At 40.2% G+C, this 25,046-nt stretch overlaps 1 protein-coding gene across 1 annotated transcript in view; it reads right to left on the minus strand.

The window, feature by feature from the left end:
• Nucleotides 1-2,614: 2,614 nt before the first annotated feature.
• LOC131951029 (multiple epidermal growth factor-like domains protein 6) overlaps nt 2,615-25,046 on the minus strand; it is a 49,620-nt gene continuing 27,188 nt past the window's right edge. The window contains exons 20-31 of the mRNA XM_059313294.1: nt 24,845-24,946; nt 22,512-22,604; nt 13,755-13,856; nt 12,120-12,218; nt 10,635-10,736; nt 9,942-10,043; nt 9,627-9,725; nt 7,376-7,477; nt 6,493-6,594; nt 5,383-5,484; nt 4,777-4,872; nt 2,615-2,739 (exon numbers count right to left, since the gene is read on the minus strand). Of these exons, the coding sequence (XP_059169277.1) occupies nt 2,615-2,739; nt 4,777-4,872; nt 5,383-5,484; nt 6,493-6,594; nt 7,376-7,477; nt 9,627-9,725; nt 9,942-10,043; nt 10,635-10,736; nt 12,120-12,218; nt 13,755-13,856; nt 22,512-22,604; nt 24,845-24,946 (1,226 nt within the window). The remainder of the gene's footprint in view (nt 2,740-4,776; nt 4,873-5,382; nt 5,485-6,492; nt 6,595-7,375; nt 7,478-9,626; nt 9,726-9,941; nt 10,044-10,634; nt 10,737-12,119; nt 12,219-13,754; nt 13,857-22,511; nt 22,605-24,844; nt 24,947-25,046) is intronic.

Genomic DNA, 25,046 nt, shown 5'->3' on the forward strand with positions numbered 1-25,046 from the left:
AACACATCAGCTCCAGCCCTTTACAGTCTAACACATCAACTCCAGGCCTTTACAGTCTAACACATCAACTCCAGCCCTTTACAGCCTAACACATCAACTCCAGCCCTTTACTGTCTAACACATCAAGCCCTTACAGTCTAACACATCAACTCTAGCCCTTACAGTCTAACACATCAACTCCAGCCCTTTACAGTCTAACACATCAACTCCAGCCCTTTACAGTCTAGCACATCAACTCCAGCCCTTTACAGTCTAACACATCAACCCTTTACAGTCTAACACATCAACTCCAGCCCTTTACAGTCTAACACATCAACTCCAGCCCTTTACAGTCTAACACATCAACTCTAGCCCTTTACAGTCTAACACATCAACCCTTTACAGTCTAACACATCAACCCTTTACAGTCAAACACATCAACTCCAGCCCTTTACAGTCTAACACATCAACTCCAGCCCTTTACAGTCTAACACATCAACTCCAGCCCTTTACAGTCTAGCACATCAACCCTTTACAGTCTAACACATCAACTCCAGCTCTTTACAGTCCAACACATCAACGCGAGCCCTTTACAGTCTAACACATCAATTCCAGCGCTTTACTGTCTAACACATCAACCCTTTATAGTCTAACACATCAGCTCCAGCCCTTTACAGTCTAACACATCAACTCCAGCCCTTTACAGTCTAACACATCAACTCCAGCCCTTTACAATCTAGCACATCAACTCCAGCCCTTTACAGTCTAACACATCAACTCCAGCCCTTTACAGTCTAACACATCAACTCCAGCCCTTTACAGTCTAGCACATCAACTCCAGCCCTTTACAGTCTAACACATCAACTCCAGCCCTTTACAGTCTAACACATCGTCTCCAGCCCTTTACAGTCTAACACATCATCTCCAGCCCTTTACAGTCTAACACATCAACTCCAGCCCTTTACAGTCTAACACATCAACGCCAGCCCTTTACAGTCTAACACATCAACCCTTTACAGTCTAACACATCAACTCCAGCCCTTTACAGTCTAACACATCAACCCTTTATAGTCTAACACATCAACTCCAGCCCTTTACAGTCTAACACATCAACTCCAGCCCTTTACAGTCTAACACATCAACTCCAGCCCTTTACAGTCTAGCACATCAACCCTTTACAGTCTAACACATCAACTCCAGCTCTTTACAGTCCAACACATCAACGCGAGCCCTTTACAGTCTAACACATCAATTCCAGCGCTTTACTGTCTAACACATCAACCCTTTATAGTCTAACACATCAGCTCCAGCCCTTTACAGTCTAACACATCAACTCCAGCCCTTTACAGTCTAACACATCAACTCCAGCCCTTTACAATCTAGCACATCAACTCCAGCCCTTTACAGTCTAACACATCAACTCCAGCCCTTTACAGTCTAACACATCAACTCCAGCCCTTTACAGTCTAGCACATCAACTCCAGCCCTTTACAGTCTAACACATCAACTCCAGCCCTTTACAGTCTAACACATCGTCTCCAGCCCTTTACAGTCTAACACATCATCTCCAGCCCTTTACAGTCTAACACATCAACTCCAGCCCTTTACAGTCTAACACATCAACGCCAGCCCTTTACAGTCTAACACATCAACCCTTTACAGTCTAACACATCAACTCCAGCCCTTTACAGTCTAACACATCAACCCTTTATAGTCTAACACATCAACTCCAGCCCTTTACAGTCTAACACATCAACTCCAGCCCTTTACAGTCTAACACATCAACTCCAGCCCTTTACAGTCTAACACATCAACTCCAGCCCTTTACAGTCTAACACATCAACTCCAGCCCTTTACAGTGTAACACATCAACTCCAGTCCTTTACAGTCTAACACATTTTACACAATGTCTCACATCTATCTATCTATATATAATTCTCTTCTTGGAGACCCTAGAAAACAAGCTGTAAGCACGCCTAGCAGACCCCTCTCTTCCTCTTTAGGCATATCGCTACCACCCCCATCCCCACATGGTCTGGTGAGCTGTGGTTCACGCTAAATGTTTACAATCGTAGAGACGGATTTGGTGACGGCTATTAGGGGCAGATAATTTAGTTTGAAACGATTTTAAACTTAGGGGAGGTAACTAAGAGGAGGCTGCTTTTACGAGGGTGGGGTGGGGGTAGGGGTAGAGGTTGGGTTTGGGGGAAATGAGGGTTTTAGTGTTTTAAAGCAAAATGTTTAAGTGGCAGCGTTGGTACTGTCGAATTCACAAATTATGAATTACTGAAAAGTAGAAAAAAAAAACAACTAAACAGCGGCGTATGATACGCCGCAGGTCGGCTCGTATATATATAATTCTCTACGTTGGACCATTCGGGACACCTCAACCACGTAGGGCCTACGCACCCCTCCCTCGCATTCCAGGCATGGGAAACAGACCATACCGCTACCACCCCCCCCTACTAGTCTGGTGAGCTGTGGTTCACGCCGAATGTGTATAATCGTAGAACCGGACCGAATTAGTGACGGCTATTAGGGGCAGATATTTTAGATTTTAAACGAATATAACATAAACTTGCAACTGACACAAAAAACATAAACTTGCCACTAAGACAACAACATAAACTTGCCACTAAGACAACAACATAAACTTGCCACTAAGACAATGTGCTCCCGTCCTGCCGGGTACACAACCCTCCGCACACACCCCGTTGCTCTGGTGACAGGTCCTGTTACCCCCACACGTTTTCTCACACGCTGTCAAAAGCAAACAGGAAAACCTTGTTCAAAGTTCAAACCAATAAGCACACAGGAAAACCTTGTCCAACTAAGTTCAAACAAATAAGCACACAGGAAAACCTTGTCCAACTAAGTTCAAACAAATAAGCACACAGGAAAACCTTGTCCAACTAAGTTCAAACAAATAAGCACACAGGAAAACCTTGTCCAACTAAGTTCAAACAAATAAGCACACAGGAAAACCTTGTCCAACTAAGTTCAAACAAATAAGCACACAGGAAAACCTTGCCCAACTAAGTTCAAACAAATAAGCACACAGGAAACCTTGTCCAACTAAGTTGAAACAAATAAGCACACAGGAAAACCTTGTCCAACTAAGTTCAAACAAATAAGCACACAGGAAAACCTTGTCCAACTAAGTTCAAACAAATAAGCACACAGGAAAACCTTGTCCAACTAAGTTCAAACAAATAAGCACACAGGAAAACCTTGTCCAACTAAGTTCAAACAAATAAGCACACAGGAAAACCTTGTCCAACTAAGTTCAAACAAATAAGCACACAGGAAAACCTTGTCCAACTAAGTTCAAACAAATAAGCACACAGGAAAACCTTGTCCAACTAAGTTCAAACAAATAAGCACACAGGAAAACCTTGTCCAACTAAGTTCAAGCAAATAAGCACACAGGAAAACCTTGTCCAACTAAGTTCAAACAAATAAGCACACAGGAAAACCTTGTCCAACTAAGTTCAAACAAATAAGCACACAGGAAAACCTTGTCCAACTAAGTTCAAACAAATAAGCACACAGGAAAACCTTGTCCAACTAAGTTCAAACAAACAAGCACACAAGAAAACCTTGTCCAACTAAGTTCAAACAAATAAGCACACAGGAAAACCTTGTCCAACGAAGTTGAAACAAATAAGCACACAGGAAAACCTTGTCCAACTAAGTTCAAACAAATAAGCACACAAGAAAACCTTGTCCAACTAAGTTCAAACAAATAAGCACACAGGAAAACCTTGTCCAACTAAGTTCAAACAAACAAGCACACAAGAAAACCTTGTCCAACTAAGTTCAAACAAATAAGCACACAGGAAAACCTTGTCCAACGAAGTTGAAACAAATAAGCACACAGGAAAACCTTGTCCAACTAAGTTCAAACAAATAAGTACACAAGAAAACCTTGTCCAACTAAGTTCAAACAAATAAGCACACAGGAAAACCTTGTCCAACTAAGTTCAAACAAATAAGCACACAGGAAAACCTTGTCCAACTAAGTTCAAACAAATAAGCACACAGGAAAACCTTGTCCAACTAAGTTCAAACAAATAAGCACACAGGAAAGCCTTGTCCAACTAAGTTCAAACAAATAAGCACACAGGAAAACCTTGTCCAACTAAGTTCAAACAAATAAGCACACAGGAAAGCCTTGTCCAACTAAGTTCAAACAAATAAGCACACAGGAAAACCTTGTCCAACTAAGTTCAAACAAATAAGCACACAGGAAAGCCTTGTCCAATTAAGTTCAAACAAATAAGCACACAGGAAAACCTTGTCCAACTAAGTTCAAACAAATAAGCACACAGGAAAACCTTGTCCAACTAAGTTCAAACAAATAAGCAAACAGGAAAACCTTGTCCAACTAAGTTCAAACAAATAAGCACACAGGAAAATCTTGTCCAACTAAGTTCAACTAAGTTCTGGGGTACTCTTACACACGTGGTGAAGTATTTGGGGTAGATTAACACACGTGGTGAAGTATCTGGGGTAGATTAACACACGTGGTGAAGTATCTGGGGTAGATTAACACACGTGGTGAAGTATCTGGGGTAGATTAACACACGTGGTGAAGTATCTGGGGTAGATTAACACACGTGGTGAAGTATCTGGGGTAGATTAACACACGTGGTGAAGTATCTGGGGTAGATTAACACACGTGGTGAAGTATCTGGGGTAGATTAACACACGTGGTGAAGTATCTGGGGGTAGACTTCCATAGGGGGAGGAGAAGAACATGAGGGAGGGATGGGGCAGAATCTATGGTTGACTTACGTTCAGTGCAGGAGGTAGTGAAAAACCCGGGTTGACAACCATATACACACATATCTTCATCACAAGTTCCGTCACCGCCGCATTTACCCGTACATCCTGAAGGGAGAAATGTATTGTATAGCAGTAGATACAGATAGACTAGTGTTGTACAGCAGATAGACTAGTGGTTAGAGCTAGACAGACAAGGGTTGTACACAGATAGACTAGTGGTTAGAGCTAGACAAAGAAGGGTTGTACAGTAGTGGATAGAGATAGACAAAGAAGGGTTGTACAGTAGTGGATAGAGATAGACAAACAAGGGTTGTACAGAAAGAAGACGCAATATAACAAATATTATATTTTTAATAAAGTATCACACATTTCATCATACGAGCCAGGTAAACAAAAGTTATTATACGACTTTACTTGATCAAATGTTAAATAATAAAGCAGGCAAACTCAAGCCATAATACAATGTGATTTAACTAATGTTTATAGCACCAGACAGGTAAATAACTTTTCTGAACTTCAGGTAAAACATAAGAGTTTACTGGCATTCATCCACTTGATATATAGTACATAATTAGCCACTTAGCCACTTAGCCAGTTAGCCACTTAGCCACTCACTCCTTTGACACAGCTCGCCATAGTAGCCCGGCACACAGCCATAGACACAGAACTCGTCATCCTCGTGACACGATCCGTCACCGCCACATTGCGAACTACACTCTGAACACAGAGAGTTGTTATTAAGTCAATTTTTAATGACATTTTTAGTGACACGCTCAGTGTTGTTTTAAGGTACATTTTAATGACATTCTAAGTAAATTTTAATGACATTTTTAGTGTCACTCTCAATGTTGTTTTAAGGTACATTTTAATGACATTCTAAGTAAATTTTAATGATATTTTTAGTGTCACGCTCAGTGTTGTTTTAAGGTACATTTTAATGACATGTTTTGTCACTCTAGTTGTGTTAAAAGTAAATTTTAATGACATTTTAAGTAAATTTTAATGACATTTTTAGTGTCACGCTCAGTGTTGTTTTAAGGTACATTTTAATGACATTCTAAGTAAATTTTAATGACATTTTTAGTGTCACTCTCAGTGTTGTTTTAAGGTACATTTTAATGACATTCTAAGTAAATTTTAATGACATTTTTAGTGTCACTCTCAGTGTTGTTTTAAAAGTACACTGTGAACGAATGGATCAAGGTACATCTCTCAATTTGAAAACATATTGTATAACCCGATGTTTAGGAGAAAGTAGTAATTCTTTAATGACGTCACCTAAAATGACGTCACGCATGTCAGCATATAAATCGGCCAACATAGTCCATGTATTTACCTTTTGAATGTCCCATATATTTACCTTCTGAACACGCAAGTCCCTTATATATACTTTCTAAACATGAAAGTCCCATATATTTACCTTCTAACATGAAAGTCTCATATATTTACCTTCTGAATGTCCCAAATATTTACCTTCTGAGCATGAAAGTCCAATATATTTACTTTCTCAACACAAAAGTCCCATATATTTACCTTCTGAATGTCCCAAATATTTACCTTCTGAGCATGAAAGTGCCATATAGTTACCTTCTGAACACGAAAGTCCCATATATTTACCTTCTGAATGTCCCAAATATTTACCTTTTGAGCATGAAAGTGCCATATAGTTACCTTCTGAACATGAAAATCTCATATATTTACCTTCTAAAAGTCCCAAATATTTACCTTCTGAACACGAAAGTCCCCATCTGCCTGGGCTACAAGGTGCCTGACAAGCTCCCGACAAATGCTCACAAGGTGTTCCCCTTTTACACCCTTCAGGGCAAGCTGTAAGATTTTATTACATTCTTAAATGTCTATCTATACATACGTAGGCTACCCACCATTCAGGGCAAGCTATAAGATTTTATTTACATTCTTAAATGTCTATCTATACACATGTAGGCTACACACCCTTCAGGGCAAGCTGTAAGATTGTTTATACACACTGTATCTCAAATAATGTATAAGGTTTTAAAGTTGTCTCATTGACTCGACCCAAGGTTTAAAATGTGTCTCATTGACTCGACCCAAGGTTTCAAATGTGTCTCATTGACTCGACCCAAGGTTTAAAATGTGTCTCATTGACTCGACCCAAGGTTTAAAATGTGTCTCATTGACTCGACCCAAGGTTTAAAATGTTTCTCATTGCCTCAATCCAAGGTTTAAAATGTGTCTCATTGACTCGACCCAAGGTTTAAAATGTGTCTCATTGACTCGACCCAAGGTTTTTAAGTTGTCTCATGGACTCGACCCAAGGTTTAAAATGTGTCTCATTGACTCGACCCAAGGTTTAAAATGTGTCTCATTGCCTCGATCCAAGGTTTAAAATGTGTCTCATTGACTCGACCCAAGGTTTAAAATGTGTCTCATTGACTCGACCCAAGGTTTTTAAGTTGTCTCATGGACTCGACCCAAGGTTTAAAATGTGTCTCATTGACTCGACCCAAGGTTTAAAATGTGTCTCATTGACTCAACCCAAGGTTTAAAATGTGTCTCATTGCCTCCTCCCCACCTTCTCTCTATCTCTTGATCTGTCAATATGTAGCCCGAGTCTATACAAACTTACGTTTTTCACATGTTGCTGTATAGTATCCTGATAGACATCCGTGGAAACATTTTCCATCCTCGTCACGACATGTTCGGTCACTGGCACAGTTTGGAGAGCATTCTGAAATTAGAGGTAATGTGTTCGGTGACTGGCAAAGTTTGGAGAGCATTCTGAAATTATAGGTAATGTGTTCGGTGACTGGCAAAGTTTGGAGAGCATTCTGAAATTATAGGTAATGTGTTCGGTGACTGGCAAAGTTTGGGGAGCATTCTGAAATTAGAGGTAATGTGTTCGGTGACTGGCAAAGTTTGGGGAGCATTCTGAAATTAGAGGTAATGTGTTCGGTGACTGGCACAGTTTGGAGAGCATTCTGAAATTATAGGTAATGTGTTCGTTTGGGGAGCAATCTGAAATTAGAGGTAATGTGTTCGTTTGGAGAGCAATCTGAAATTAGAGGTAATGTGTTCGTTTGGGGAGCAATCTGAAATTAGAGGTAATGTGTTCGGTGACTGGCAAAGTTTGGGGAGCATTCTGAAATTAGAGGTAATGTGTTCGGTTTGGGGAGCAATCTGAAATTATAGGTAATGTGTTCGGTTTGGGGAGCAATCTGAAATTAGAGGTAATGTGTTCGGTGACTGGCAAAGTTTGGGGAGCATTCTGAAATTAGAGGTAATGTGTTCGGTTTGGGGAGCAATCTGAAATTATAGGTAATGTGTTCGGTTTGGGGAGCAATCTGAAATTAGAGGTAATGTGTTCGGTGACTGGCAAAGTTTGGGGAGCATTCTGAAATTAGAGGTAATGTGTTCGGTTTGGGGAGCAATCTGAAATTATAGGTAATGTGTTCGGTTTGGGGAGCAATCTGAAATTAGAGGTAATGTGTTCGGTGACTGGCAAAGTTTGGGGAGCATTCTGAAATTAGAGGTAATGTGTTCGGTTTGGGGAGCAATCTGAAATTATAGGTAATGTGTTCGGTGACTGGCAAAGTTTGGGGAGCATTCTGAAATTAGAGGTAATGTGTTCGGTGACTGGCAAAGTTTGGGGAGCATTCTGAAATTAGAGGTAATGTGTTCGGTGACTGGCAAAGTTTGGGGAGCATTCTGAAATTAGAGGTAATGTGTTCGTTTGGGGAGCAATCTGAAATTAGAGGTAATGTGTTCGGTGACTGGCAAAGTTTGGGGAGCATTCTGAAATTAGAGGTAATGTGTTCGTTTGGGGAGCAATCTGAAATTAGAGGTAATGTGTTCGTTTGGGGAGCAATCTGAAATTAGAGGTAATGTGTTCGGTGACTGGCACAGTTCGGAGAGCATTCTGAAATTAGAGGTAATGTGTTCGTTTGGGGAGCAATCTGAAATTATAGGTAATGTGTTCGGTGACTGGCACAGTTTGGGGACCAATCTGAAATTAGAGGTAATGTGTTCGGTCACTGGAACAGTATATTACAGTCTGTAGTGACGTGTAGAAATGTAACAGTCTGTAGTGACGTGTTGAAATGTTAGTTTGTGTAGTGACATATAGAAATATAAAAGTGTGTAGTGACATATAGAAATGTAACAGTCTGTAGTGACGTGTAGAAATGTAACAGTCTGTAGTGACGTGTAGAAATGTAACAGTCTGTAGTGACGTGTAGAAATGTAACAGTCTGTAGTGACGTGTAGAAATGTAACAGTCTGTAGTGACGTGTAGAAATGTAACAGTCTGTAATGACGTGTAGAAATGTAACAGTCTGTAATGACGTGTAGAAATGTAACAGTCTGTAATGACGTGTAGAAATGTAACAGTCTGTAGTGACGTGTTGAAATGTAACAGTCTGTAGTGACGTGTAGAAATGTAACAGTCTGTAGTGACGTGTAGAAATGTAACAGTCTGTAATGACGTGTAGAAATGTAACAGTCTGTAATGACGTGTAGAAATGTAACAGTCTGTAGTGACATATAGAAATGTAACAGTCTGTAGTGACGTGTAGAAATGTAACAGTCTGTAATGACGTGTAGAAATGTAACAGTCTGTAGTGACGTGTAGAAATGTAACAGTCTGTAGTGACGTGTTGAAATGTAACAGTCTGTAGTGACGTGTTGAAATGTAACAGTCTGTAGTGACGTGTAGAAATGTAACAGTCTGTAATGACGTGTAGAAATGTAACAGTCTGTAATGACGTGTAGAAATGTAACAGTCTTTAATGACGTGTAGAAATGTAACAGTCTGTAGTGACGTGTAGAAATGTAACAGTACGCGTCAGGTGAAATGGAGACAAATGACTTGCCGTACTCACCTTTTTCACAGTACCTGCCCCATTTGTTATAATCACATTTATCACAGTAACTAGTGTTTTGGTGACACGAACCGTCTCCGCCGCAAGTATCTGCACACTCTGAGCATTATTACAGAAACAGTTTATATAATACATGCATAAATATTGAAAAAATATAAATAAATAAATATAAAAATTCTATATTTATGTACTTATATAGGCCTTTATATATACATATATATATATATATATATATAATACGTGACTATGTGTTTGCGTAAGACAATGTGTTTGAAAGTTCATATGGTTATGCAGACTTCGATAAATAGGGCCTACGCAGTTCACAGTAATATCCATGAAGTTTTATTTGACATCCGTTCTCACAGCCGGAAGTGTGACGATCACAGCTTTTGTTGGACGCACAGTCCGTAGGGCATGCTGTGGAGGTAGAGTCAAACACGTGCAACGGTTAGGTACAGGCGTTACGTTAGGTACACACCTCCCATCATACTGGCCTACACGACGACACCTCACGTTATACTGGCCAAAAAGTGGACACCTCCCATACAAAGGAACTAGATGTACACACCTACCATAAGACTAATCCACACATTAACACCTCCCATAAGACTAATCCAAACATCCACACCTCCCAAAAAACTGATCCACACATCCACACCTCCCAAACAAACCAGATGTACACACCTCCCATAAGACCAATCCACCCCTCTACACCTCCCATAAGACTAATCCACACATACACTCCTCCCATTAGACTGATCCACACATCCACACCTCCGATAAGACTAATCCACACAACCACACCTCCCGTAAGACTAATCCAAACATCCACACCTCCCGTAAGACTAATCCAAACATCCACACCTCCCATAAGACTAATACACACGTCCACACCTCCCATAAGACTAATCCACACATCCACACCTCCCATAAGACTAATCCACACATCCACACCTCCCAAATGTACACACCCTCCACACGCCGTACCTCCCAATACACCCAACTTACGTGTCGCGCAGTCTTCTCCATAGTAACCAACCCGGCAGTGATCTATACAGTGCCCGTACTTCCGGTGACACCTTGTTCCATTCATACAAATATCTGGGCATTCTAGCGACAGGGAAGAATGTTATCTATATCAGTTTATTATCAGTTAGAGATGGGGCCTTTTTAGAATGGTACGTGAATTGCTGGACGTTAGAAAATGACATACGAAAGCAACAACAACAAAAGCAACACCTGTACTTATTTACAAGTAATTGTAGTTGTCGTGAAAACACGATCTTTCGCTGTTTAGCTTGCTACTTGGACAAAATTAAACAAAATGAAACTTCACCCCGATAAAACCAAGTCAATGTTAATTACAACTCATCAGAAACGCCTTCGTCTTCCATCCACCGCATTACGCATTACTATAGACAATTCAAACATTGAACAGGTAGACAGTTACAAATGCCTAGGATTGGTTATAGATCACAACCTCACTTGGTCCGGTCATATTCATTTACTAAGAATGTCCTTATTAAAGACAACTTTTCAATTAGCAAGGTTAAAGAACTTTCTGGACTATAGGAGCAGGCTAGTTTTTTATGAAGCTTTTATTCAATCTAGGTTGGATTATGCTTCTGTAGTGTGGAGCGTCAGCTTTATAACTAAGCAGCGTTCTCTTCTATTTTTACAAAAAAAGGGCTATAAAACTGGTTACTGGCTTGTCTAGTAGTCTGGATTCTTTTATTACAACTAAAATACTTCCATTAAATAAAAAGATAATATATACTAAATCAATTTTTTTATATAAAATATTCCACGAAACAGCCCCCTCTTACTTATCAGATCTATTTTCTTTTAACATAAAATTAAATCGTCGTCTTAATTTACCGTTCCCATATACAACTTTTTTCCAAAATCATAGCTTCGCCTACTCTGGTTCTAATTTGTGGAACAATCTTCCTAATAAAATATAGCTATCTAGATCTGAAAATATATTCAAATCTAAACTAAAACTACAATTATTTAATGACCTCTCTAACTGACTCATTGTAACATTTCTCATTCATCTATTATATTCTCTTTTTTTATCTCATTTTGTATTATAACTATGTAACATTATTTCTTTATTCCACATTTTTAGTGCTATGTTACTGCTATGTATTATTGAATTGTTTTATTTGTTTAAACGGCCAATGTGAAAAAAGGCCTTCGTGCCTACAATTGTAACCGTTTTTTTTAAATAACTTTGAATAAATTTGAATTTGAGTTTAAAATGAGTAAAGTAATAAGTTTCTTACGTTTAGTTTTAAACGAGCAACATAATACGCTTTTTAGCTTCAGTTTGAAATGATTAAAGTAATAAGCTTTTTAGCTTCAGTTTGAAATGATTAAAGTAATAAGCTTTTTAGCTTCAGTTTGAAATGATTAAAGTAATAAGCTTTTTAGCTTCAGTTTGAAATGATTAAAGTAATAAGAATGTTAGAAAAGAGGACATATATGTACCAATGTCGCACTCTAAACCTTGGTAGCCATCTTGACACTCGTCACAGTAGCCGTGATCTCTGTCACAATTTAGCTTCGAATTGCATTTCCCATTACATGCTGAAAACGGAGACAGGTTTGGTTTTTTTGTTTAATAGCAACATTGGCAGACGGGACGGCGTGGCTTAGAGATAGAGAGCTAGGCTGCTAACTCAAAACCATCGAGTTCGAATCTGGGTTTAAATCAGTTTCACGTCTCTGAGTCCACCCAGCTCTGATGGGTACCGAACTCATGTTAGGGAAAGTAAAGGCGACTGGGCATAGTGCTTTCCACATTATCCCTTCATATGCCGAGGTCAAGAAACATTAACTCTACTTCATCTGCCCTAACGAATCGCTAGGTCTAAAGATGAATCTTAGCTTAATATTGACAGAGCGTGTTATTTTATCGCCAAGGCAAGACTCAGGTACACAATATAGCCCGAGTAAAGACAGAGCAGTTTTTACCAAGCGGGATCCAAACCAACCAATCCATACGTCCCCGCATTGCCTTTACCTCACATGCATGTATGAGTATAGGTTTTTATTGTATTATGTGTTACGTTGTGTTGTGTGTTTTGTTTCGTGTGATGTATTGCTTTGTTTATTATTTGTGTTTTTCTTTGTTTTTTAAAATACTTTTTTTAAAAACGTAGGCTACACCTTAGATGACACACTGTTTTTCCAATTAAAAAAATATTTTTATTAGAATTATAACGTAAATGTCAGTTTAAACACCTCTCGTGATGCTCAATCACAATCATTAGCATTGGAGGTGTGTCCCAAGGACACAATCATTAGGATTGGAGGTGTGTCCCAAGGACACAATCATTAGGATTGGAGGTGTGTCCCAAGGACACAATCATTAGGATTGGAGGTGTGTCCCAAGGACACAATCATTAGGATTGGAGGTGTGTCCCAAGGACACAATCATTAGGATTGGAGGTGTGTCCCAAGGACACAATCATTAAGTTTGGAGGTGTGTCCCAAGGACACAATCATTAAGTTTGGAGGTGTGTCCCAAGGACACAATCATTAGGATTGGAGGTGTGTCCCAAGGACACACCATGAAGTAGAGTTAACCTGTTTCACTGACATCGGTAGGAGAGGGGATAATTTAGATGGCACAAGGCTCAGCCTGATTTGTTTCCTTAACCTGATCTAGGTACCAATAAAAGCTGGATGGGCTCAGGTAAGTTCTACAGAGACGAGCCCGAGATCCGAACTCCAGAGTTTCGGTTTAGCAGTCGTAACTCTACCATTCGAGCACGCCGTTCCATACATGTCGGTTGAACATCAATAAAACAGTTTACCATTTATTTCATCACAAAGTTATAACTAGACAATGATTGAAAAATATGCTTTTGTTATAAAACTTGTCACAACTGGGGTGGAATACTATCAAACTATATAAACATACAACTCTGTCACAATATCATCAAACAAGTTAGACATAGATTTGTCACAATATTAAAAAAAAACTCGATAAAACGTACATCTGACACAAAATTATCAAACTATATTCAAAATAGGGGGGCTAAACCTTTCACAAAATAATCAAAACACGATAGAGACCTACATTTTTCACAATACAAACCAAACACGATAGAGACCTACGTTTGTCACAATAGAGGCCGAAGTATCCTGGCTTGCAGCCATCCAAGCAGAAACCTTCGGATCTTGAGCATCGCTTATCTCCCCCGCATGTGTCGTTACACTCTGAAACAGATCAACACTAGAGACCCACATGTGTCGTTACACTCTGAAACAGATCAACACTAGAGACATATATGTGGCGTTACACTCTGAAACAGATCAACACTAGAGGCCCATATGTGGCGTTACACTCTGAAACAGATCAACACTAACTAGAGTCCACATTACACTCTGAAACAGATCAACACTAGAGGCCCACATGTGGCGTTACACTCTGAAACAGATCAACACTAACTAGAGGCCCACATGTGGCGTTACACTCTAAAACAGATCAACACTAGAGGTCCACATGTGGCGTTACACTCTGAAACAGATCAACACTAACTAGAGGCCCACATGTGGCGTTACACTCTGAAACAGATCAAGACTATAGGCCCACATGTGTCATTACACTCTGAAACAGATCAACACTAGAGGCCCGCATGTGGCGATACACTCTGAACCAGATCAACACTAACTAGAGTCCACATTACACTCTGAAACAGATCAACACTAACTAGAGTCCACATTACACTCTGAAACAGGTCAACACTAACTAGAGTCTACATTACACTCTGAAACAGGTCAACACTAACTAGAGTCCACATTACACTCTGAAACAGATCAACACTATAGGCCCACATGTGTCGTTACACTCTGAAACAGATCAACACTAACTAGAGTCCACATTACACTCTGAAACAGATCAACACTAACTAGAGTCCACATTACACTCTGAAACAGATCAACACTAGAGGCCCACATGTGGCGTTACACTCTGAAACAGATCAACACTAGGGGGCCGCAAGTGGATGTAACTAGATACTTTATATCACCACTGAATGAATTTCACCAATAGAAAATGGCAACGATAGATGTATGTCACCAATGTATGAATGTCACAAATGTATGTATGTCACCAATGTATGGATGTCACCAATGTCTGAATGTAACAAATGCATGAATGTCACAAATGTATGTACGTCACAAATATATGAATGTCACCAATGTATGAATGTCACCAATGTATGTATGTCACAATGTATGATTCTCACAAATGTATGAATGTCACAAATGTATGAATCTCAAAAATGTATGAATGTCACCAATGTATGAATGTCACAAATGTATGACTGTCACAAATGTATGAATGTTTCAAATGTATGAATGTCACAAATGTATGATTATCGAAAATGTATGAATGTCACAAATGTATGAAAGTTACAAATGTATGCATGTCACAAATGAATGGATGTCACCAATATATGAATGTCCCCTGTGACCTACTTAGGTCGAGTCAGGTTCCATTTTTATTTTGACATTGTATAATACCTTATATGGAGTGATGGTGCAACTACCGGGGTTTTTCCACTGTCTTATTAAGGGTGTCTAGGTCCCAGAAATTTTCCATAAAGATCTGATTGATTAATTCTGATCAGATGACCATCCCAACCAATGACTACATGAGTTGAGGATAACCTCCCCTGTTGCATAAGTCTTTAACTGGATCAGACACACGCAACACGTGGCAGTCTACTTTGATCAAACGGTCTATTAAGACCAGGCCGTCCATATTGTCCGGCAATAGATTCTGACCATTTGAACGTGAGAGAACTTAAGTCCTGTGTGTGTGCTATGCTTTCTTAAGTTGATTTAGTCTTCTAGTATAATATTACTTGTCGCCAAGTGATTCTTGAAGCTATAGCATTGTTGTGTGACCTGTGGCTATTTTTATACAGTGTTGAAATCTGTGATAGTGTTTTTTCTTACGCGTTGTAAGTTGGGTTTTGTTATTTAATAAATTAAATATTTAATCTAGTTTAACCTTGTGTTCTGCCACAACTGTGTTCGCTTATTAAAGGTTGTATGCAGATTGGATGAGTGTTAACTTCAATAGTATCACTAGTTTTCACTAGACGTCGAATTCGAGCCCTAGTGTGTTGTTGAGTTAGTATTCATTCATTTAGGCTGTTAGTCATTTGCATATAACCCAGAAAAAAGAATCCGGGGACGTTCACCTTCTATCTGGCTGGTGGATAGGTAAACGTTACAAAGTGGGGGCCCGTCCGGGATTTAATCTGTCGTTCCAGTTGTTGGTTATATCAGTGAAACACTAAGTTTGGTTTGATTTAGTTGTTTTTCTATCCAGTAGCGCCGTGTTCTTACAACGCGCGCAAGGCTAGAGGTATCTAGGTCAAAAGCCAGACGTGTCACGATAGGAGGTCAAGTACACGGCCCAACGCTCAGTGTTAATTTAGAGAACCTAGGTTTGTTGTGATTTTGAAAGTTAGTGTTATGGAATCTTTTTGGCTAATCCCACTTTTGAGGAGGTAGAAAAGTTGAGTAGAAAAGTTTTGATTAGTGTTGTTAAAGAATTGAAATTGGATTATTCTGTTACGCAGAAGTCAGAGGTGTTGAGAGATAAAATTGTTGTTCATTTTAATAATGAAGGAGTATTTGATGAAAGTTTGTTGGCTGGTGTGTTACTCCGTGAGGAGAAAGTTGCTTTAGAGAAGGCATTAAAAGAACAGGAGTTAGAGGTTAAAATTGCTTTAGATAGGAGGAGGTTGGAATCAGAATTTGGTAAAGTTAGTGATGTCACTTCTCTGGTAGATCCAAAAAAGTTGTCGGTGGGGCAAGTGATTGCCAAATTTGGGAAATTAGTTCCTAAATTTGATGAAACAGATTTGGTCGTTTTCTTTAACTCATTTGAGAGTTTAGCGAAGACATGTGAATGGCCCGAAACTTCCATTACTGCTTTATTGAGCTCGGTCCTTACTGGGAAAGCTGCAAAAACATACCAGGCACTCTCTCACGACGTTCAAAATAACTATAGTTTGGTCAAGACTGCCATTTTGAAGGCCTACGAACTGACGCCCGAGGCCTATCGGATGAAATTCCGAGCACTCCGCAAGTTACCCACTCAATCATATGTGGAATTTCTCTTTGAAAAGGAGAAAATATTCTCAAGGTGGCTACACTCTGAGGAAGTTTCTGAGTTTGAGAAGCTCAGGTCACTTATCCTAAGGGAAGAATTCTTAACGTCCCTGCCTGAAGAGATACGACTTCACATACTGGATAACAAGATAACTGACATCCAGAAGGCTGCTGAGTCGGCTGACACATATATGTTGGTGCATAAGAAACCACCAGTGTCAGGAAAACGCCTCAACCCCGTGCTTCCCCTTTTTGGCAGCAATCCTCCTGTTGGCCAACACGTGAAGACATCACAGTCCAGAGAGAAACCAAGATCAACTCTCAATCGTCGAGCAGTATGCCAGTTCTGCAAAAGACCTGGTCATCTTGTCAAGGACTGTTACAAACGTCGTCAATATAACAGAGAGGTGGTGCGTACTTCTGCGCACTATGCTCTATCCCCTCAAGCAGCCAGTTCAACTATGAACTCTAGAATTCTAAAGGACTCTAACCCTAAGTGTCCGCAAGAAGGTAGTCAAGTCTCCACACATTATGTGCAGTCACATTTTGACTGTTCTCGCCACCATCCAGTTTCTTCCGAGTCTACCGATCTCGAGGGATCGAGAAAAGTTGACTTTTCATCTTTTATTGCCGAAGCCATCATTAGCAAACCAGGTGATCCGTTGTCTCAGCGGAATATCACCGTCCTAAGAGACACAGGAGCGTCACAATCACTTCTTTTGAAAAGTTCAATGGACATTACACCAGAGACGAACACCGGAAATATTTCCATTATCCAGGGAGTGGGGACAAAATCTACTGTCGTCCCTCTACACAAGTTTGCCCTGAAACATCATCTCGTCGAAGGTGAGGTCATTTTAGGTGTGATAGATAGTATTCCTGTCCCAGGAATACACCTACTTCTAGGGAATGACCTTGCGGGAAGCAAAGTATACCCCTGTACGGTTCCAAACCCTTTCTCAACAGTTCCAGATAATGATAATGAACTGTATCCTGCATGTGTGGTGACAAGAAGCCAGACCAAACAATTGGCTGACACAACGTCTGAACTACACCTATCATCGTCAAGAAATTCGACTCCCAAACTGGAGTCTATGCTTCCAGAGAACACAAGCCTGGGCTTACCCCTGAGGATATCTCAGGAAGACATCATTAAAGCTCAACAAGTCGACGCGGAACTCAAGGCAATGGTCGAAAAATCTCTCTCATCTGACGATGGGGAATATTTCTCCGAGAACGGCCTCTTCTTTCGTCGCTCTCTACCAGTGAATGCCTAACCAGCCGAACCATGGTTGGGTAAAAACCAGCTGTGGGTCCCTCCACCTTATCGGCATGAAATACTGAAACTGGCACATGACCATCCAATGTCAGCGCACCCAGGAGTCACTAAAACGACGGCGAAGATCAAAGAACTGTTCTTTTGGCCCAAAATGAGAAATGATGTGTCGCGTTACTGTAAAAGTTGCACGAACTGTCAGTTGGCCGAAAAGCCAAACCAGAAAATTCCTAAGGCCCCTTTGAGTCCGATTCCTGTATTAGAAGAACCCTTTTCTAAAATCGTCATGGACTGTGTAGGTCCCTTGCCTAAAACCAAGGCGGGCAACGAGTACCTACTTACCTTTATGTGTTCAAGTACCCGTTTTCCCGAGGCGATTCCCTTACGGAACATTAAGGCAAAGACTGTAGTCAGAGCCATGACCCGGTTCTTCACTACCTTTGGATTACCTAGAATCGTGCAAACAGATCAAGGCAGCAACTTCACCAGTCACCATTTTCAGGAAGCACTAGCCAAGCTAGGCGTTACCCACATCACCAGCTCAGCCTACCACCCTCAGTCTCAAGGCGTACTTGAGAGGTTCCACCAAACCCTCAAAACCATGCTAAGAACATTCGCTAATAGTAACACCCAATGGGATGAGACTGTTCCTTGGATTATTTTCGCCGCGAGGGACTGTGTCCAGGACTCTTTAGGCTACTCTCCTTTTCAACTTGTGTTTGGACATTCTGTCCGTGGTCCCCTGAAGCTGATCCACGAACGTTGGACAGGTACCAGTGATCATCCAGTGGAAAACTTTGACGATTTTCACGTTCGACTGAAAGCCGTGTGCGAAATGGCTCACAAGAACTTAAGAAAGGCCCAAGTGAGAATGAAAGGACTGTATGATAAGAGTTCTCGTAAACGAACATTCAATCCAGGCGAGAAAGTTCTTGTGTTAGTGCCTAATCTGAACAATGCGTTATCCTTGAGATATTGTGGACCCTTTACTGTGCATTCAAAATTAAGTGATTTGAACTATGTTGTCAATACGCCCGACAGAAGAAAGAAACAGACAGTGTATCATGTTAACTCACTGAAAAAGTATTATGATAATTGTAACAATTTTCATTCCACAGCTAAGATTACTTTACCTGTATGTTCAAATGTTTCTCATGATGTGATACATGATAAATTGAAACCCCCAAAATTGGTAAATTCTTCCTTTTTAGATAATTTGAATGTCCACCTCATGCATTTGTCCACAGAGGAAAGCCATAAATTGTCTCAGTTATTTGAGACATTTCCCTCTATTTTTGGGGATGTCCCCAAAGAAGCGAAGGTTCCACCTCATGATGTAGACGTAGGTGACGCAAAACCCATCAAACAACAACCCTATAGAGTTAACCCGGAAAAAGCTGTTTTGATAAAAGATGAAATTGATTATATGCTCAAGAATGATATCATTGAGCCCAGTTTCAGCAACTGGAGTTCCCCATGTCTCCTAGTCCCGAAAGACGGTGGATCTTTCAGGTTTGTGACCGACTTTAGGAAAGTAAATGCGCTCACCAAAGCTGATTCCTATCCATTACCTCGAATAGAAGACGTTATTGATAAAGTTGGTCAAGCTAAGATAATTTCCAAAATTGATTTACTTTCAGGATACTGGCAAATCCCCTTATCTGACCGTGCAAAAGAAATATCTGCTTTTGTAACCCCTAATGGTTTTTATAGATACAAACGTATGCCCTTTGGTATGCGAAATGCTGGTCAAACTTTCCAGAGGGTCATTAACTCTGTCATTGCTGACATAGACCAATGTGAGGCCTACATAGATGATATAGTTGTATTTTCTAATACTTTTGAAGAACATATTGTTCAGTTGACTAACCTTTTTAGAAAATTGTCTGAAGTTAATTTTACTGTAAACTTGCATAAAAGTGATTTCTGTAAAGGTTCAATTACCTATTTGGGTTATCAAGTGGGAACGAACCAAGTTCGGCCCATTGAAGCTAAAGTAGATGCTATTGTAAAGTTGCCACCTCCCAAAAATTGTAAAGAAATCAAAAAGTTCCTTGGGATGGCTGGTTACTATAGGCGGTTCTGTCAAAACTTTTCAGCTATTGCTGAACCTCTTACTGCATTATTGAAAAAGGGTGTTGAGTTTGAATGGTCAAATAAATGTCAAGAAGCTTTTTTAACCATTAAGTCATTTTTATCTAATGCTCCTGTTATGGCTGCACCAGATTTCAGCAAGCCCTTTAAACTTGCCATTGATGCTAGCAACTTAGCCATTGGCTCAGTCCTATTTCAAGAAGACAACATGGGAATTGACCATCCCATTGCCTTTTTTTCCAGGAAGTTAAATGAAAACCAAAAGAATTACTCTACTATTGAAAAAGAAGCTTTAGCTTTGGTTTTGTCATTACAACATTTTGAAGTCTATGTCTCTTCTTCAACCAATCCAGTCAGAGTGTTTTCTGACCATGATCCCCTGAAATTTACCTCTAAGTTAGGACAGACAAATCAAAGAATATTGAGATGGTGTTTATATTTCCAAAATTTTAATCTGGAAATTTCACACATTAAGGGTAGTGATAATGTTGTGGCTGATTGTTTGTCAAGGATGTAAAATCTTATTGCACACATTGATCATGTGACATGTTTTGTGGTTCATTAAGACCATACACAAGTGTTGTGTTTTCACATGAAAATGAGTGGTATGAGTTTTGATTTGTTCAAAATTCCAATCCTGTTGAATATTTTGTTTATTTTCAGGTGAAACTTAATTAAAGGTGGTTTTTGATTATATGTAATCTTTTATGATAATATGTCTCATATGACTCAGTTGATATTGTAGCTAGTCATTGAAATAAAGGTCTTACCCTGGCGGGTTTACCACTTTTAATATCCACATGGAATATTGTAATACCCCTATTCTGAGGGATTTTGATGTATGATTATTTTTTGAAGGGTTACTCCCCTTTCACCAATTGTAAAAGTTTGAGTTACTTCCCTTTTATGTTCAGGGATATTTTCATCTGGTATTAAGATTTTGATTGCCTACATTTGTAAAACATTTTTTTGTATTTTCATTGCCAGATTGGTTACTTATGAATGTCAATATATGAATGTCCCCTGTGACCTACTTAGGTCGAGTCAGGTTCCATTTTTATTTTGACATTGTATAATACCTTATATGGAGTGATGGTGCAACTACCGGGGTTTTCCACTGTCTTATTAAGGGTGTCTAGGTCCCAGAAGTTTTCCATAAAGATCTGATTGATTAATTCTGATCAGATGACCATCCCAACCAATGACTACATGAGTTGAGGATAACCTCCCCTGTTGCATAAGTCTTTAACTGGATCAGACACACGCAACACGTGGCAGTCTACTTTGATCAAACGGTCTATTAAGACCAGGCTGTCCATATTGTCCGGCAATAGATTCTGACCATTTGAACGTGAGAGAACTTAAGTCCTGTGTGTGTGCTATGCTTTCTTAAGTTGATTTAGTCTTCTAGTATAATATCACTTGTCGCCAAGTGATTCTTGAAGCTATAGCACTGTTGTGTGACCTGTGGCTATTTTTATACAGTGTTGAAATCTGTGATAGTGTTTTTTCTTACGCGTTGTAAGTTGGGTTTTGTTATTTAATAAATTAAATATTCTATCTAGTTTAACCTTGTGTTCTGCCACAACTGTGTTCGCTTATTAAAGGTTGTATGCAGATTGGATGAGTGTTAACTTCAATAGTATCACTAGTTTTCCCTAGACGTCGAATTCGAGCCCTAGTGTGTTGTTGAGTTAGTATTCATTCATTTAGGCTGTTAGTCATTTGCATATAACCCCGAAAAAAGAATCCGGGGACGTTCACCTTCTATCTGGCTGGTGGATAGGTAAACGTTACACCCCAATGTATGAATGTCAAAATGTATGGGTGTCACAAATGTCTCCAATAAAAATGTCAACAATAGATGTATGTCACTAATGTATGGATCCCACCAATGTATGGATGTCACCAATGTATGGATCTCACCAATTTATAAATGTCACAAATGTATGAATGTCACAAATATATGAATGTCACAAATGTATGATTGTCACAAATAAATGAATGTCACAAATGTATCATTGTCACCAATGTATAAATGTCACAAATGTATGAATGTCAGCAATGTATGAATGTCACAAATGTATAAATGTCACAAATGTATGGATGTCAAATATGTATGAATGTCACAAATGTGTGATTGTCACCAATGTATGAATGTTACAAATGTATGAATGTCACAAATGTATGAATGTCACAAATGTATGAATGTCACAAATGTATGAATGTCACCAACGTATGAATGTCACCAATGTATGAATGTCACAAATGTATGAATGTCAACAATGTATGAATGTCAACAATGTATGAATGTTACCAATGTATAAATGTCGCCAATGTATGAATGTCACAAATGTATGGATGTCGCTTACCCTTCTGACACGAGGTTCCATGGGTACCAACACGACACGGCCGGTAACACACCTGCGTGTTCTGGTCGCATAGTTGGCACGACTCTGGACACGCTGCAAATAAAAGTTTAACATAGGAAACACGCATCTGGACATGCTGCAAGTAAAAGTTTGACATAGGAGGCACGCGTCTGAATAAATGTAGGGTATTATCCAAGGCAATAACACACATTTTCTAGAAAAAAAGCTACGATATCTACACACATTGGGTGGGACGCCGTGGCAGGCTTATAAACCGTTACACAGCTACTCCAAGATCTCGAGTTCAGATCACCGTTTAGAGCCTGTCTAAAGTGGATGAGTTCACCTAGCTGTGATGGGTATCTGACTAACGTTTAGAGTCTGTCTAAAGTGGATGAGTTCACCCAGCTGTGATGTATCTGACTAACGTTTAGAGCCTGTCTAAAGTGGATGAGTTCACCTAGCTGTGATGGGTATCTGACTAACGTTTAGAGCCTGTCTAAAGTGGATGAGTTCACCTAGCTGTGAGTGATGGGTATCTGACTAACGTTTAGAGTCTGTCTAAACTGGATAAGTTCACCCAGCTGTGATGTCTATCTGACTAACGTTTAGAGTCTGTCTAAAGTGGATGAGTTCACCTAGCTGTGATGGGTATCTGACTAACGTTTAGAGCCTGTCTAAAGCCTGTCTAAAGTGGATAAGTTCACCCAGCTGTGATGGGTATCTGACTAAAGTTTAGAGCCTGTCTAAAGTGGATGAGTTCACCTAGCTGTGATGGGTATCTGACTAACGTTTAGAGCCTGTCTAAAGTGGATGAGTTCACGGAGCTGTGATGGGTATCTGACTAACGTTTAGAGCCTGTCTAAAGTGGATGAGTTCACGGAGCTGTGATGGGTATCTGACTAACGTTTAGAGCCTGTCTAAAGTGGATGAGTTCACATAGCTGTGATGGGTATCTGACTAACGTTTAGAGCCTGTCTAAAGTGGATGAGTTCACCTAGCTGTGATGGGTATCTGACTAACGTTTAGAGCCTGTCTAAAGTGGATGAGTTCACTCAGCTGTGATGGGTATCTGACTAACGTTTAGAGCCTGTCTAAAGTGGATGAGTTCACCTAGCTGTGATGGGTATCTGACTAACGTTTAGAGTCTGTCTAAAGTGGATGAGTTCACATAGCTGTGATGGGTATCTGACTAACGTTTAGAGCCTGTCTAAAGCCTGTCTAAAGTGGATGAGTTCACCTAGCTGTGATGTATCTGACTAACGTTACGGAAAGTACAAACGGCTAGGCTTTATGTTGACCACAATTAGGTAATTGCTACTTCATCTGTCTGGTTTTCTTATGGAAGCGCCTGTGGCACAGCTGATGAGAAGTTGTAGAATATGAGAAACCTTGGGATCATCAGCTGTGTGGAGAGAGAGCGAGGGGAGGGAGAGAGAGAGAGAGGGAGGGAGATGGAGGGAGAGAGGGAGAGAGAGGGCGAGAGGGAGATAGGGAGGGAGAGAGAGAGTAGAGGGGAGGTAGAGAGAAAGAGAGAGAGAAATAGAGAAAAAGAGAGAGGAGAGTGGAGGGAGAGAGAGAGAGGGAGAGAGAGAACAGTGTTTCTTCCAGACTTTTTTCTCCGGGGGTGCAATTGAAATTTTCGGGGGGGGGGGGTGGACAACAAATTCTTTGGGGGGGGGGGTGGGGGGGGGCTGCCGGACACTGTCAAAAGTATATATTTTCTATATAAATTCCATTTCGTTCGGGGGGGGGGTGGTAGACTCATCCCCCTCCCCACCCCCCCCCCCCCCCCCAAGAGATGCCTGGAAGAAAGTCTGAGAGAGAGGGAGGGAGAGAGAGAGAAAGAGAGGAAAGGGGAGGGAGAGATGGGAGGTAGAGAGAGAGAGAGAGAGGGGGGGGAATAACAGAAAGAGAGAGAGGGAGAGAGGGCGTGGGGGGGAGAGGGGAGGGAAAGAGAGAGGTAGTGCCTTAGACCTATACAAGGGCAACATCTGAAGTCTCTTAACTTTTTGCCCGGGTCTTACTCCATAATTTCCAATCGTCTATCAGACTATGGAGCCTTTTACATTTATTAACCTCTTCTGCCTCATAGCTTGCCATCTTGTAAGAGGTGATATAAAACCCTACCCTCGTTACATTGTGTATTAAATTTGGAACAATAACTGTTGAAAAGTGATAATAAAGGGTGAAAAGTAACGTAAATGGCGAAGTGTTGGAAAACTGGCAAAAAGAGTAGAAAAGTGACGGAAAACGACGAAAAAAGACGGAAACACGAAAAGTGACGGAGAATGACGAAAAATGACGAAGAATAACGACAGGTGACGACTTACGCTGTGTGCAGGTCGAGCCAGTGTATCCATCTCTACAGCCCAGCATACATTTGCCTGTATCTCTCTCACATCGGCCGTCTCCTCCACACAGTTCGCTGCATGCTAGGGGCAGACACATATAAACTAATTAGCTCGCTAGATGGTAATCACATGTCAACTAATTAGCTCGCTAGATGGTAGTTAAAATGTCAACTAATAAGCT

The sequence above is a fragment of the Physella acuta genome, unplaced genomic scaffold (genome assembly GCF_028476545.2).
Source record: "Physella acuta isolate Inbredline_101_S28 unplaced genomic scaffold, ASM2847654v3 ptg000064l, whole genome shotgun sequence".
In the NCBI taxonomy this organism is placed as follows: Eukaryota; Metazoa; Mollusca; class Gastropoda; family Physidae; genus Physella; species Physella acuta.